The following is a 16858-nucleotide window of genomic DNA, read 5'->3' on the forward strand; positions in this document are numbered from 1 at the left end:
GGGGGAATTGGACTTATTTAGTCTAGAGAAGAGAAGACTGAGAGGGGATTTAATAGCAGCCTTCAACTACCTTTAAGGGGGTTCCGAAGTGGATAGAGCTAAACTCTTCTCAGTGGTGGGTGATGACAGAAGAAGCAGCGATGGTCTCAAGTCGTAGCAAGGGAAACTGAAGCTAGATGTTAGGAAAAACATTCTCACTAGGAGGATAGTTGAACATTGGAGCAGGTTACCCAGAGAGGTTGTGGAATCTCCATCCCTGGAGGTTTTTAAGGCCTGGCTAGAAAAAGCCTTGGTTGGGGTGATCTAGTTGGGGATGGTACTGCTTTGAGCAGGGGGTTAGACTAGATGATCTCCCTGAGGTCCTTCAACCCCAATTTTCTTTGATTCTGTGACTCAGATTTTTTTGCCTTTGCAACAGAGTTCACTGGATTTTGTTCAAGCACCAACAGCCCTTTACATTTTCCAGGTTGTAGTCAGGCCTCTTACTTTTGCTGCCAGGCAGGTGAGGGAGCTGCCTGAAAGTCCCCCTACAGCCACAGGGGCTGATTGGGGTCTACCTCAAGTGTAGGGAACTCTGTTACCCTTGGCTCCTTATTAGGGCTATTTTGAACACTTGCACCTGTGGAAAGTACTTTGAAGGGTACATGGGCAGGCCTGGGGACAAAAAGCACTTCCTGATCCCAGGGCTGCCTGTGCATGCATTAAAGTGCTTGATGCACGAGCAGTCTGGGAACTAGGAAGTGGCTTCCCTGTCTCAGGCTGCTCACACCCTGGGAAATTTACAGAGCATGCCTGTGCAACCCAGGACCCAGGCACACAACTGATGACCTGAGATTGGGGATCTGCTTCCTGGGTTTCTTGTATGCTGGACAACTTAAAGGGCATGTAGGCAGCTCTGGGACCAGAAAGCAGCTTTCTAGTTCCAGGGTGCTTGTGTGCCCTTCTGTCCTACAACTAGGACAGATTGGCAGGATTGTGTAGGGGGCAGCCTCTGGATTTGGGGCAGAAAGCACCCCCTCCCCCAGGTCTGGGACCAAACTGCCCTCTGCCTGGTTCTGGCAGTGAGCTGATCAGTGGGATGGGGTAAGTGGCAGACCCCAGGTAATTTGGAGTGTGGGTAACACACGATCAGGGCTGCTTGCAAGATGCTGATGGCAACGAGGGCTGAGCAGGGGGTATCTGCCCCACCAGTCAGCCTCTGCTGTCCCCACACTCCCTGTATGCAAGCTTCTCTGATAACTTGCTAATTGCCCTGTCAGGGAGCGAGCTGCTCTCCTTCCCTCTCTTTTACAGTGCGGGGATTAAAAACAGTGCGCTGTGGGATAGTAGAGGATCTAAGTAACATGCCAGATGTTGAATTTAATTTGCAATACATACTTGCCCCGAAGAAGTTTCACATTCAATGAGCAACTTCTCTGAGGCAGGTTCTCCCCTTTTATCATGTGATAAGTTGCTTGGACATCTGGCATGTTACCATTTGATGCATTACATTTGTGCTAGTCCTGCAATAAATGTTTGCCAGGAGCCTAAGGGAGTAATAGGTATTTTGCTCTTAGCTTTTAAAAGTTTCTTCTTTCGCAACTGCATTATTATCACTCCCAAATATTCCAGGATCACAAGTCAAGCCAAAAATTAATGAGATTCACTTAAGAGTCATAAGCTTTTTAAAAGATAACATTTAGCTTCTTTTCACTGGGTGAGGAGTGGTCTTAGAGCAGTTTGATAGTTGGGCATAACATGAGGTACAGAAGGGTGAAAAGGAGAGAGAACCTTCAAAAGTGAGCATGAGGGGTTCAAACTTTACACAGGAAGAGATATTTATGGAAGATGATATAAGCAAATTGGCAAAAAGGATTATTATCATTTTTAATGTTGTAGAGAGGAGAGCCTGGGCAGTCGGATGGGAAGAGAACTCTGTCATGAATCCAGTTCAGCAGTGTGTGTTTAGAGGAAAGGGAAGACTTTAGAAGTATTACAGTAGAAGAAACCAAAAAATAAATATCAACGATAATATCAGGGTTATAAACTTCAGAGGATAAATTGAGTTGTCATTGGAGGTGAAAAAAGGCTTTTAGGAGTAAAGATGAGAATCTATTGTTTAGTGCCATGATAAAAATAATCTGCGTGCAACATTTATACATGTCAATATCTTTTCTTCATTTTACAGGTAAATAATTTAAAAGATTGTAGAATTTATCAGACAAAAAGACCATTGCAGATATGTAACACTTCTCTCAGGCTTTTCTTTAATACACCTGTGTTAGCTGATGTCCTCTTCAAAATACAAGGTAGAGTATACCTTTTCCTTTGGTATGTATCTTGCATATAATATGAAGCAGCTATAATTGGCATATATGTCTTTCTTCTCTTTTGTGCTTGCAGCTGATGACTCTATAGTTTACAACAGAAATCCTTATTGGTTTCTAAGACGATAACCTCAAATTTTTTGCTATTAAATGTCAACATTTACTCCAGTGCTCAAATTCTTTCTGCCTAATCTTCTTTCAATCTGATAACGCCTCCAAAATTTGTGTCTTTTGCAGATAGTATTAGCATACTTCTTACATTGTGTGTCTAGATCATTAATGAAATTCTTACACAGCAGCATCAGACCCCAGATCTTGGAGAAAGTCCATTGGTAGTCTCCCTCCATCTTGATAGAGCCTCTTTCAGAACAATCTGTTCTCTCTCAGTTTGACATCACAATTCTTTTACTGTTCCGTATCTTTTCCACCTTTAATTAATAATTTCTGATGTAGCGCACTGTATCAGATGTTTTGATGAAGTCCAGACATTATACTTACCATATTTCTCTTCTTTAAAATCAGCTATCTTTTCAAATTCCTTGGGCTTCATTGCCCTTATTAAGTTCCAGCCTTTATTTTGTAAATGAGATTATTTCTAGAAGTTTTGAGAGATTTCACATGATTATTTCTGAAAGTTGTAAATGGAGAACCTGGTCTCTACTATGGCAGAACTAAGTCTCATCCACTTAGTTGTTCTGCTTCCTAGAAATATCAGATCAGACATGTATTCTTGTCTACTTTTTCTGCAAAACGAAGTTATTCTTGTGATTTTCCTGGTTGTAAGTTACTGTGAATACAGATGAATGATACTGTATTGAATTACATGATCACATTATTTGCTCTACGTGATGGTCTTGGAGTTGATTTTCTATAGTGACATCCTAGTTCTTTCTTGGTTCCTCCCCCCCCCCCAGTGTAATGTTACGCAAGCAATATAACCTAAAATTTCAGAGCTGGCCACTCATTGTTATGGTCTTCACTTATTTTTTTTATAACTTACGCCACTTTAAAATGATTAAAATGTTGCAAATGTTTTTAGAAAAAAAATTGTAAATGAAATAATAATTCAGTAGTTAAAATAATAAGAATTTTGACAATCATGTACATAACTAAATTGAATTGCAGGGAGGGGGTTCATACTTTGCCATGTACTTATGCTTTCAGAAGCTTCTGATTTGGATGGAAGGTGGTACGGACATGACTGGGTATCTTTTCTGTTTCTTTTTCTCTGTAGAGTTTAAAAACATAAAGATACACCCACAATTCTGAAAGAAAACAGTTCTGATAGAGAGAATGACATTACACATACATACATTAAAATAGTATCTGCTTATCTATTCTTTTTTTAACAGACCATAGTTCCCACACATTACAGTTACTACTCTTTCAGGCAGATTTTGCTCCGTCTAAGTCCCATATGCCTCCACAAAATACAATAACACACTTACACTACAACACAAAACCTTCATTCCTCCTAAAAACACCACCCATCGTACTTCATAGAAAATACTATATGAGACATCATAATTCATTGGTGAACAGAGGACTGTGGTGTTTTTTATGTTGATATACTTATAGGTTTAACTGGCTTTTAGCAAAGAATTTATTTAGGGACTAAGCTAAGTCTTGAAGATAAAAATACCTATGACGAGAGACTCCATACTACATTCTTAGCCCTATTACTAGCTAGGACTTTAAAATATTTTAAATTTAATTTATGGTTGCTGAACTGATTGCTTGAGGTACAAACTAGCTCCCCAGTTACCAGTTTTCCACTTGATGAAGTTTCTGTTCTTGCTGAGGAAATGCTACACTGGGGAGATGCAGCCAATTTTTCAGTCCCTTCATGCAACTGAAATAGCCCTATACAATTTTAATATACCAGTAATACAACAGGCTATTTGAGATTATATTTAAGTAGTTAATTGAAAAGGATGTTAATTGTTAACAGACAAGGATTGATTGTGCAATTATATAAAGCCCTTTATGGTGATTTGTAAGTACTTGTTGGCAACAACCCAGGAAAGAACCAAAACAGTGGATTTATCTTCTCAGTGCCTTTGAAGAATCTAAGTGTGCAAGAGTGTAGTGGAGTGCTTTGATCTTTTTTTGAGAACTAACTATATATTTAAAAATAATTCCATGGAGAAAAATAATAGGTTAGTGCATGCTGCTGTAAATCAGCATTAGATAAAATGCTTATCTGAATACTAACAGTTTTCTGACTTGTCTGCTCCCATCCCACATGCAAAAAAAGTATCTTTCAAGTCTAGACAATGCTTTAATTATTTTGTGTTCAGCTTTAAATACTCAGAGCCAAATGTGAAGAATTAATCCCTCAAAAATGGGTACAGAGGACAAGTAGAGTCTTTCTAGATATTGCCTTTATTATGGAGTAAAAACAAAAGGACCTTTGAAAATGAGGGCAAAATTTTAATGCAAAACTGGGTAATTATAAACAGTTCAGAACTAATTTCCACTCTTGGAGCTGTCTTTGTGGGAAGTTGGTGAAACAATAACACCCACTACATATTTCAAACAAAATATCACTTATGAATATATTGACATTTATTAAAAGGCATGGCCACCCATTCCCAAAATGCTTGTTGAAGGATAAAAGATACTGGTAGCTACTTATTTTCTTTTAATGTAAGTTTCCTTTTAAATTACCAATGATACTTATAATTGCTGTGTCACTCAGAATAATTAGAAAAGTTAAGACTTTTGCTCTTGATCCTAACACATAAGTGTATGTGCATTACCAGTTCCATTCTTTTTTGCAGGTTTTGGGTTGTAGGCCTGGATTCAGGAAGGCGCCTAATCATAGCAATGCTGTGCATCGCGTGCCTAAAACTTTGAGGGGGGGGGTACCCATAAATAGAATTCAAAAAACAATTTATACTTTTAAATACTATAAGTGGGCTACATTTGTATAGGTGGCAACTTCACCACCTCGGCAGTGTTTCACCTTGGATGATCTGTTTCACTGTGGTTTTGAATGTGATTTTTCAAATCTTTGTCAAACCAGTATTGCTCCTGAAGTCCATGAGTCTGCTTATGAATAAAACTTACTCGCACCAATAATGATTTGTTGATTGAGTCAGTATTCACATACAGAAACACCATGATCCAGATGTTGTAAATCGTAATTGCTCCATTGATGTCAGTGGAGTGTTTCATTTGATCCCTCAGAGGATCTGGTCTGAGGTGGTAAGCACTTCTTCAGCTTGAAAAATGATCAGTGTTGCAGGAGTCATTATCCATTGTATGATTTTGATCCTTAAATGTATTTAGGTTTTAAGATTATGATGCTAGGAACTATATTTATTTTTAAGACAAATATGACTGGGCATGCTATTTACGTTCACAAAATGACAGAGGATTTTAAATTAATTTTTTGTTTTAAATCCTATAGGTGCTACTGTTCCAGCTCACAGAGCAGTCCTAGTGGCTCGCTGTGAGGTGATGGCAGCTATGTTTAATGGTAATTATATAGAAGCAAATAGTGTTCTGGTTCCAGTTTATGGGGTTTCCAAAGATACTTTCCTCTCCTTTCTGGAGTATCTGTATACTGACTCCTGTTGTCCAGGTAAGTAAACTTAAAAATATATTTGTATCCTCAAACCCTTGCAGGTTTCTAGCAGGTTTTGTCACCAGAATCAGGGAGCAGAGGGAAATAAAGCAGGATTTTAAAAATGTCTTTGATTCCATAAACTCCTTAATGAAGGATTTACTTCTTACCTAGTGATTAACATCTGGGTGCTTTTTTCCAACTAAGGGTAAACAATATTTGTGTTTAACATTTTACCTGTAAATTAATTTTCAGGGGATATATTTTCAAGATAAAAAATTAAGTGAACCATGTCTGCTGGCTCTTTCTCTTGTTTGTGCCATCCTCTTACGTCTTTGTGTCAAAATGGCAGTGTTGTAAATTTGGAAGAGTTATGTACTCTGAGATACTGTAGACTCATTAAAAAGAATCCTGTTGGTAGAAGGATTTTGGATTAAGGCTTTGGATAATCTGAATGTATTTCTTAGGCTAGGGATAAAGGTTATACATAAGCCAGTTTAAGTGATCAGAAACTTGTTTAAACCAATAACAGAATAGAAGTCCAGTGCACATAAACCAGTTTCAAAATGGCTGAAACTGGTTTAAGATAAATCTGGTTAAATGTCGCATCAGACTTAACTGATTTGGATCAAACTGGTTTATGAAACTTCTGTCCTAGACCCCTTCTTGGTTCAAGTTAAATTACAGACAGTCCCAACATGCTTTCCATGTGTGGGCTGAGCTGTGCTGTCTGCTCCAGTGGAGAAGCAGCGTAGGGTGAGAGGGGAGGAGGCAGGGACTGCCCACCCCCCACCCTCCCGGCAAACCCCATTTGAGGTCTAGGGTCAGGGGGAGGGTTAAACACCCCTTTCCCCACTACAACTTATTGTTGGCTGTGACTCTGGACTACAAATCCCAGAAGCACCTGGGAGCAGCCCCTGCCTATGCCTGGAAGCAGGAACAGTCCTGCTGCTGAGTCTGGACTGCAAATCCCAGAGACCTCAGGGGACAGCAGGAAGAGGAAGTGAATGCACAGCCCATGCTGGCTACCAGACAGCTGTGCTCTAGTGCCTGCCTGCATCTCCCCCTCCCCCCCCCAGCTGCTGGTCCAAGCCACTGTAGGCATGTGACTGCATTTTCTGAATCAAAAGTAAATGTGTGTCCAGTTGTTTCTCAGTTTAAGCTCTGCAGCTTAGAGTAACCTGCAAAGACTGAATCAATTCGGCCTCAGGCTTTTTGACTCTGTACTTAGCCTTAGAAAGACTCCTAGATGTAACTCTGTGGAACACAATGGAAAAAAAAATCTTATGATGGAAAACTTTATTTTTTTTCTTAACATGTGCTAATGCATCATTTTTTGGCGTAATTCCCATGAAACTTGTTGTAAAAGAGCCAGGATAAAATAAAAATGTATGTAAAATATAAATATGTACCTAAATACATTTTCATTGTTATTTTCTGCTTCTGCAGTAATACACTAAAAATTAAATCTCAAATGTCATTTCTGGGAAGTTTCATTTCCTTGAGTCTATTCTCTGGATCAAAATACTAGTCTAGGTTATTATTTGAAGTTTTGTTTCTTTTTCACATTCTTTGTTGTACGTAATTTAACAGTAGATAACGTTTTAAATTTCAAACAGTTTCTTAGTCATTGTTATTTATTAGGACAGGTAGAACAAAAGCAAGAACACTATCTTTCCCTCCCACCCCATACCTCCCCCTCTGTCCCCCAGTTCTACATTTTGGGAAAGCAGCTTTTTCCTCAACTATGATGATATTCTAAAATAATAATTTTGATGTTTCTGTAAAGGTTATGATATGATTATAGTCTAAGTGTCAGGAACCCTATTAAAGGTCAACCTTGAGGAGCAGTCACAGAATCATAGACAAGTAGGTTTAGAAGGTCATCTAGTCAAACCCCTTGCTCAAGGCAGGGTCATCCCTATTTAAGCCATACTATAGCATTATTTGTCTGACTATTCTTAAAACTGTATGAGCAAGCCTCAGCCATAACTACTAGGTAACATGCTTGAAAATATCAACAACACCTAAGCTGCCACAGGCAAAGCTGGAAGACAGGGGCACTGGCAATGTCCTGTTACTATTTTTATGATTTTGTTTGGGGGGGGAAATTGTTTGCAAAGGGAAACAATTGCTGACTTTTAATTAGTACAATATAGTATATTTTTATATTTAATAACAAGAATGGGTTTTGGTTAAAGTTATCTTAGCCTTAGTAGCTAGTATGTTATTTAATAAAAGTTAAATTAGAAAATTGAATATTACTATTTAAATATTACTGGTGGCTCTGTTTGAGTTAAAATGAATGAAAGTCTAGTCTTCAATTTACTCTTATGCCACTGCTCTACCTTTTTTTCTTTTTATAACTTTGCTTTTTCATTTTCTTCTGCATCTGCTTAAGTGGTATTCTTTTGCTGTATTTCATTGTTTGAAAAAAATAAACCTTTTTGTTAAGCCTTTTCAAAAAGCAGTATACTTTTCACAATTTTTTAAAAACAATACATCTACATGTAAAGTATGATTATATGGAAGACTAGAATCTGACTACTGAAGATTGCTCACTTGCGTAATTGACCTAGGATCTCCAATGTTTGACATAGGATTTACAATATAAGGAATCTTGAATTATGATTAATTACTTTTTACTTTCTAAAATTTAGTTAGAAAGGTTTACTTCTTGAAATTCAATATTTTTAACGGTAGAGTGATGTCATTCAAAACAGACGTGAAAAAATTGAGGAACGTTTTGATTTTTGTATAAATTCCAAAGCAAATCGAAGGTTAAAAATGGCTTTGAGCCTACCATACAGCCTTCATGAAACAAAATTAACCTTTTCTTTTTTTTTTCTTCTTTAGCCAGCATTCTGCAAGCCATGTCTCTCCTGATTTGTGCTGAGATGTACCAGGTATCACGACTCCAGCATATTTGTGAGCTGTACATCATCACACAACTGCAGAGTATGCCTACTAGGGAATTGGCTTCTACAAGTCTGAGTGTCGTTGGGTTGCTCAGAAAAGCCAAGGTACATATTGTCTGTATATGAATATAGAATATTTAATGACAGCGTGCTGCTGGTATAATGTATAAGGAATAATGTATTTTAAAAATACTGTGATTTTGTTTTATAGGGTAGGGCAGTATCTTGATCAGAGATTCCTGATAGCACAGGAATAGACAAAGTGCAGCCAAACTTAGAGTGCCCCCACCTCCAGTTTGAAGCATGGGGATGCTGAATATATGCAACTTGGAGTCTGCTGGAGTGTGCTAATTAGCAGGCTCTAGCAGACTCAATTCATTGAGTCGGTTCTGATGCATGCTAACTAGCATGCTTTGGAGGAGACATCCGGCACATTTATAGGCTCCCTCAGGTTAGTATCTTCCTCTGCAGAAGTAGATTCAAGCCTATATTTCCTGCCTTCTAGCTTGTGCTACCCAGGTGTAGCACACTCTCTATCCTTTCTGTTGATACTATATGACGATGGAAAAAAAAATCAAGATTGATTGAACCTAAAAGAGGACACGCTAGTTGCCATGACCTTACTAGTCCTGTAGGTAAGGTGCTTACATGGCACAGGGAAACATGGTTTCCATCCATGTTTATATGCTTCTTGGAGTGCTTATATATTTATATAATGCATGTTTGTTTATATATAATTTCATAGTTAGTAGGGTCGGAAGGGACCTGAGCAGATCATCAAGTCTGACCCCCTGCCATGGGCAGGAAAGAATTCCTGGGGTCAGACAGCCCCGGCAAGGTGTCTGTCTAGCCTCCTCTTAAAGACTCCCAAGGTAGGAGCGAACACCACTTCCCTTGGAAGTTGGTTCCAGATCCTAGCCACCCTGACTACGAAGTAGTGCCTCCTGATATCCAGCCTGAATCTGCTCTGTCAGCTTATGACTGTTGTTCCTTCTTACTCCCGATAGTGTTTGGAGAACAGGAACTCTCCCATTGCCTGCTGGTCTCCCTTGGGCAGTTTATAGACAGCTACTAAATCCCCTCTCGGCCTCCTTGTGGAGGCTGAACAGGTTCAGATCCTGTAGCCTATCCTTATAGGACCTGCCCTCCTGCCCCCTGATCATGCCAGTGACCCTCCTCTGGACCCTCTCCATGTTGTCCACATCCCTCCTGATGTGTGGCACCCAGAACTGGATGCAGTACTCCAACTGTGGCCTGACCAATGTCGCATAGAGTGGGGAGGATCACCTCCTCAAACCTGCTTGTGATGCATCTGTGGATGCACAACAAGGTCCAGTTAGCCTTTCTGACTGCATCCCCACATTGGCGGCCCATGATCATCTTTGAGTCAATAATGACTCCAAGATCCTTTTCTGCCTCTGTGGTGGTGAGGGGGGAGTTCCCCAGCCTGTAGGTATGCTGCTGGTTCTTCGTCGCCAGGTGCAGTACCTTGCACTTGTCAGTGTTGAAACCCATCCTATTCTCATCCACCCACCCCTGTAACCTGTCCAGATCTGGTTACAGCTTGTCCCTCTGCCCTAGCATGCCCACCTCCCCCCACATATTAGTGTCTTCTGTGAATTTGAACAGGGTACTATTCACCCTGTGACCGCTGGGCTTCAAATAGCCGTTCTCAAGCAACTTTCACTCTGGTGGTAAACGTAAGGTGTCTTACAGACTCGTGTCGTTGACCGAGCAGGTGTCTCGCCCTCGAGTCGCCTCTCCCGTTCTCGCTTGCCACGACTTGTCGTTCCTCTGTAGACAGGATTGCTCATCGGGTGTGCTCGGTGGTCCGTGGTACACCCGGCGGTCATTCACAGGGCTCCGCCACCCTTACACTCTGGCCCCATGCCTCCTCAGGTGAGTTGTCCCTCCATCTGCCTCGTCCTCTCTGGTGGGATCGCGCCTTGTGGCTTGACGTCTGGATGCTCGTTGCCTATGGCCAAGTTTGCCCGTATGGGCCCACCCCCTTGGCCTCCCTTGCCTCCGCCCCTTCTTTTGGAGAAACACAAAAAACCTTCCGAGGCTTCTCCTTGGCTCCGTTCCTTGGGGATACCCCTGTACTTTCTACTCTCCCCCCTCATGCGATGCAACCAAACAAGACACGTTAACAAAACACAAAAATGATGAGCCACCTTCTGACGTGGCTATGCCCTGCCCCTGTATTATCCTTCCCCTTGCTGTAGCTTGGGGAATGCTTTACTCCTCGCCCATCACCTTCGAGATTCATTCCCGTTCTCCCATCAGCCCAGCTGGGACCGGCAGCGGTACCCGCCTTGATTTGTAACCCCCTCGGGGCTCTCCTAGGGTTTTCTCTCTCTGGCGTGGCTTCCTTGCCAGTCGTCCCAGTATTCCCACCTGGGGTCTGCCTGGGCTCCAGGTGCAGCTCTGGCTCCGTCTCTGAGTCTGGAGTACCTATTGCTCCCTCGCTGGCCCGTGCGTGCTCCTGACGGGGCGCTCTGCCCCATGCTGCCTATGGTCTGCCCCTGGCTCATCGGGCTCTGCGGGTCCCATGGGAAGGATCTTCTTCTCTCCCTGAGGTGGCTGCAGCTCCCCTCTCTTGCTGCTGTCCTCCCTCATTTCTGTGGCATCAGCTGCCATTTTTATTTCTGCTGGCCAGCATTTGAGGCTGATGTCACTGGCCAGCCTTAATTGAATAAAGAGGCAGCTAACGAGCTGCGCGGGCTCTTCCTTCCACCCCTGCTGTGCTGCGTCTCCTGCTGCTGGTAAGTAACCCTTGTTATTTCTTTCCCTGGGACACACCCCCTCGTCCAAATTGCTGATGAAGATGTTGAACAGTGTGGGCCCGAGGACCAAGCCCTGCAGAACCCCACTGCCCACATCCCTCCAGGTCAAAAAAGACCCGTCCAGCGCCACTCTCTGGGTGTGGCCCTCCAGCCAATTGGTGACCCATCTGACTGTGTAGGGATCGACACCATAGTCACCTAATTTTTTTTAATGAGAATGGGTTGAGAGGCACTGTCAAAGACTCTTCTAAAGCCCAGAAAGACTACGTCCACCGTGACGCCTGCATCCAAGGATTTAGTGACCTGATCATAGAAGGCCACCAGGTTGGTCTGACAGGACCTGCCTCTGATGAACCCATGTTGCTTGTCCCTGAGCATACACTCCCCTGCTGGTCCCTTGCAGATGTGCTCCTGGATAATTTTCTCTAAGAGCTTCCCCAGGACTGAGGTAAGACTTAAGAGGCCTACAGTTTCCTGCATCTTCCCTCCTCCCTTTTTTGAAAATGGGGACCACATTGGCTCTCTTCCAGTCCTCTGTCATCTCACCAGAGTGCCACGAGTGCTTGTAAAGCTGTGCCAGGGGACCTGTAATGACCTCTGCTAATTCTCTCAGCGCTCTGGGGTGCAGATCGTCAGGACCTGCTGATTTGGATGTGTCCAGTCCCACCAGGAGGCCCCTGACTAGGTTCACTCCGCCCCTGGGCCTGGCTGCGCCTCCCCTGGGACCGTCGGGGATCATGATGTAGGGTGATGACCTGGTCCCTGCTCAGAAAAATGGAGGCAAAGAAGTTGTTAAATAAGTTAGCTTTGACATCTGGTGCAACCACCAGATTTCCTAGCATGTTCTGCAGAGGCCCTACGTTACCCAGAACCTTCTTTTTACCCCCTATGTATTTAAAAAAGGACTTGCTGTCTTTGATCCGGGTTGCTAGTCCCAGTTCCATCTTCACCTTACCCTTCCTAACAGCCTCCCTACAAACCCGAGCAACGGCTGTATAGTCCTCCCTGGTGATGGCCCCTCCCTTCCATTGGGTGTATGCCTCCTTTTTAGCCTTGAGACGTTCCCGGTTGCTTTTTGTTAGCCAAGGGGGCTTTTGAGCACTCTTGCTCCCTTTGACCCTTGTTGGGATTGCCACCCTTTGAGCTTGGAGGATCGTCTCCTTAAGGAATGATCACTCTTCTTGGACTCCCCTCCAGGACCTAAGTCTCTCCCCGACTAATCTCTTTACCTCATTGAAATTTGCCCTCCTGAAGTCCAGGGTTACTGTCTTGCTGCAGGCCTTTGCTGCCCTGCGCTGGATGGTGAATTCCAGTAGGCAATGATCACTGTCGCCCAGGTGATCAAGCACCTGCAGTCTCCTCACCAGGTCGTTGCCTGTGGCCTGGACCAGGTCTAACAAGGCATTTCCCCTGGTGGGACTGTCCACCTCCTGGGTTAGATGGATTTCCTGTAAAATGGCTAGGAACCTACATGGGCTGTCAGACCTGGCTGATTGCTCTTCCCAGGAGATGTCCAGATAGTTTAGGTCCCCCCATGATGACCACATCCTCTGACCTAACTGCCTCTGCAAGCTGACCTGAGAATCCCCGGTCAAGTTCTTCCCTCTGGTTGGGTGGTCTGTAGTAGACCCCCGCTGTTAAGTCCCTTTCCCCCAACCCCCTTTTAATGTAACCCAGAGCACTTCAGTCTGCCCCTCCTCTGACCCAATGTTGCTCGTTGAGGATGTGAATTGCTTTTTGACGTAGAGCGCCACGCCTCCACCTTCCCTCCCCATTCTATCCCTCCTGTAGAGCCTATAGCCCTTTGATGTTCACTGCGCAGTCATGTGTTGGATCCCACCACATTTTGGTGAGCCACACTGTCTGGGTTTGCATTAGCTATCAGGAGGGCAAGTTCCTCCTGCTTGTTCCCCATACTACAAGCATTGGTGTATAGGCATTTAAAGCCTCCTGAAGGTGAATGCCCCACCTCCCTAACCCCAGGACTCTTTGGGCCCCTGTCACTTACCTGGGCATATTGTGTGCTCATCATCAGCCTATGCCTCTCCTTGCTGCTTTTCATTTGATAAGCTGTTTTTAAGACTGGTAATCATGTTTTGAGAGAGATGTCACGCATGTATTTGATCTAGGATCAGTTTACTTGTGAATAAAGTACTTGTAAGTAAATGCTCCCAGTTAGGCATTTACACATGCAGAGAAGTGGAAGTGGATTTGCTACCAATGGCAGCAAACTGCTCCTGCTTCCTGGGGCCCTGCAATAGGCCCCTGCCACCACCAGGGGCAGCTCTAGGCTCCCAGTGGGTGCTTGCTCAGTGGCTGGCAGGGAGCACTGGGCCAAGAGACGGCTGTCCCCTGGCCCGGGCTAGGACATTACAGTATGCCTCTAGGGTCTGCCTGTGACCAGGGCAGGGACTTTTGGCCCCGACTCCCTGATCAGGTGCAGGGCACTTAGAAAGAGCTTCAGGGAAGGGCCAGGTCCCAGACCCCCCACCCTCATGTGCTGGTGGGGCAGCTAGCTTGGTGCTAGCTGCACCACCAACAGATAGGGGCAAGGAGCTGGGACTTACTCCATCCCTGCAGCTCTTTCCAAGCCCTATGCCTTGATCACCCAGTCAGGGCATGGGGCTGGAACCTGTCCTTCACCAGGACAGTCTCTAGCCCCTGCCATAGGTGGAGGGAGAAAATTATTTGGAGTGGGGGGCTGAGTGCGCGTGTGTGCCACCCCCAGCAGGTAAGTCTGGGGAGGAAGGGATGATGGGGAGGGGAAAGGGTCAGGGCAAGGGGAAGATTGAAGCCCCAGTGGTGAGGGAGTAGAGTAGGGGCTGGGGTGAGTGGGGCCCCAGCCAGGCCAGGTGGCAGAACAACCACAGCCCAGGCAGCTTGTTGAGTGGCGCAGGGGCTCCCGCAGCTGCACACGCCCATCTGCACATGGGGCAGAGGCAGCCACCACTATACCCTGCTGCCCTGAGAGCTGCATGACGCCATGTGCATCCCACTGTGGAGTGGGCAGGGGACACACACAGCGCAGCCCAGCAGCAGCAGGCATATGGTGCTGCTCTGGTCCCAGGGCAGCTGCAGCAGGGAGCAAAGCACAGTGCGCAGCAGCAGCCGCTGCCTCTGCCCTGAGTACAGTTGCGGGTCCCCACTGGAGCACACAGAGTGGCAGGTGCCCCCCTCTGCACCGCTGGATGAGTTGCCCGGGCTCTGACCATCCCACCACCCGGCTCGGCTGGGGAACCAGTAATCCCTATGCTGGGCTGTGACCCTGGATGTGCACGTGTCCTTCACCACCCCTTCTGCAGCTGTCCAGAGCCTGAGGCCAGGCTGCCTTGCAGCCCTACCTGCTGTCCTGCATTTGGGAGGCTGAGCCCCCTTAGCCCGGGTCTTCTGCCACTTACAGCCCCCACCCTGCACATGGGACGGAGGCTGGGAAACCTGTTCCCCACTCAGTTCTGTGAGGGCAGAGCTGGGTGGGGAACAGGCTGGGGAGCTTGTTTCCTTACTCAGCTCCATGAGCAGGGAAACAAGCTCCCCAGCCTATTCCTGACCCAGCTCTGTGCTCACAGAGTTGGGCAGGGAACAGGCTCCCCAGCCGCCACCAGAAGGCAGCTCCCAATGCTGGGCTCAGGCTGAGAGATGAGGATCTCCCAGCCCTTGCTTCCTGATCACGATCTCAGAGAGGGGGCTTGGAGCTCCCTGCTGCCGGGGCAGAGGGACATAGCTTCCACCTGGGCTCTGGTGGCAGAGCCCACCCTAGCAGCAGGCAGCTCCTGGGGGCAGGCAGTAATCTCCTACCCCACGGTGGATGGCTGACCGGGAGCAGATCTGCTCCTGGTTAGTCGTCTACAGGAGTGCTACTGCACCATTACTAATTGAAAGTAAATTTGCTACTTGCATTTGCAGGTAAACAAATTTACTTGCAATTAGCGAGGTTTACTGCATAGTAAGCATGTGCAGGTGTAGACACACGTGCTTACTTTGCAGTAAATTATGCTACTGTGCAGTTAACATCTCATGTAGATGTACCCACAGAGTATGCAATGGTACTAAGATTTTTATATATTATAGTCACGAACAGTGTTGCAGTGTTCTGTTTCTTTTTTGTTTGTAGTTTCACAACTCTGACTGCCTTTCAACTTGGCTACTTCATTTCATTGCCACTAACTACCTCATCTTCAGTCAAAAGCCTGAATTCCAAGATCTTTCAGGTAATTTATCAATTGCTACCTTTAAAAAAATATCTTTTCTATTATTTTAGGACTGAAGATAAAATGCTAAGTAGTGTTACTTTTGAGTGCCTAGCAGGGTAAATAAGACTTTTGGGGGATAAATGGTTGAGTCTCATTTTATACATTGCTAAGCAAAATAACAAGATACTTCCAAGGACCAATAGTAACCAAATACAGGTTTCCCTTGAGTTATGCGGTAGATGCGTTCTCGCAAAACTGTGGATAAATTGGAGTTGCATAAAGGGACCCCAGTTTATAACGTAACAAACAGGAATATGTTCTAACAGCAGTGAGAGAGGGAGTAAGGCTGGGGCTAGGGAACGGGCTGCAAGCAGGTGGTGTTGACCACTCCTGGGGCTGCAGTAGGGGCGGCACTGGGAGCTTCCTGGTGCTCAGGGCAGGCGGCAACCTGCTCTCATCCTCCTGCAGGCTGGGGCCACTGGTGGCACCGGGCTCTTCCCAGCACTTAGGGCGGGCTGCGGTGATGGATGGGGGGCTGTTGCCACCCCAAAATTCACTGTAGCTCCCCCCACCCCCCCAACCTGCCCTTCCAGCACTGCCACTGAGTGCCTGGAAGAGCCTGCTACTACTGCCGGCCCCAGCCTGCAGGAGGATGAGAGCGGGTTGCCGCCTGCCCCAAGCACCATGAAGAGCCCAGTGCTGCCCCTCCTGCAGCGGCCAACACCACCTGCTTGCAGCCGCTGGGCTGCACCACACTCCTTCCCTTCCCCTACAGATTTGCCTCGCCGCGCCCCATGCCTCTGCTTCTCCCCCCTCACCCCAGCCCCTGCCGCAGCGGCCCTGGAAGCAGCCAACATCACCTGCCTGCACCACAGCATGCCGCAGCCCAGGGGCTGAAGTGAGTGGGGACAAATAGAGCCCCAGAGCTGATCACATAAGAGTGGATTTACCTCGCATATAATGAATTTGGGGTATAAAAAGGGTCATCACATAAGAGCCAATTTGCATATCTAGAACCCATATAAATCAAAGGGAACCTGTAAGTTATTTGGGAAAATGGAAGTAGAAAGGGATAAAGAGAAATATT

General features: G+C 45.3%; 1 protein-coding gene across 8 annotated transcripts in view; it reads left to right on the top strand.

Moving 5' to 3' along the window:
* RHOBTB3 (Rho related BTB domain containing 3) overlaps positions 1–16858 on the top strand; it is a 73698-nt gene that overhangs the window by 44617 nt on the left and 12223 nt on the right. For 7 of the 8 annotated variants that reach the window (XM_090038299.1, XM_090038297.1, XM_090038298.1 and 4 more), the window contains 4 exons: positions 2168–2288; positions 5722–5895; positions 8734–8900; positions 15693–15789. In XM_090038299.1, the coding sequence (XP_089894425.1) occupies positions 2168–2288; positions 5722–5895; positions 8734–8900; positions 15693–15789 (559 nt within the window). The remainder of the gene's footprint in view (positions 1–2167; positions 2289–5721; positions 5896–8733; positions 8901–15692; positions 15790–16858) is intronic. The other variant, XM_090038296.1, reaches the window with a different exon arrangement.

Source organism: Crocodylus siamensis, chromosome 3, assembly GCF_052110815.1.
Source record: "Crocodylus siamensis isolate JL-2025a chromosome 3, ASM5211081v1, whole genome shotgun sequence".
In the NCBI taxonomy this organism is placed as follows: domain Eukaryota; kingdom Metazoa; phylum Chordata; order Crocodylia; family Crocodylidae; genus Crocodylus; species Crocodylus siamensis.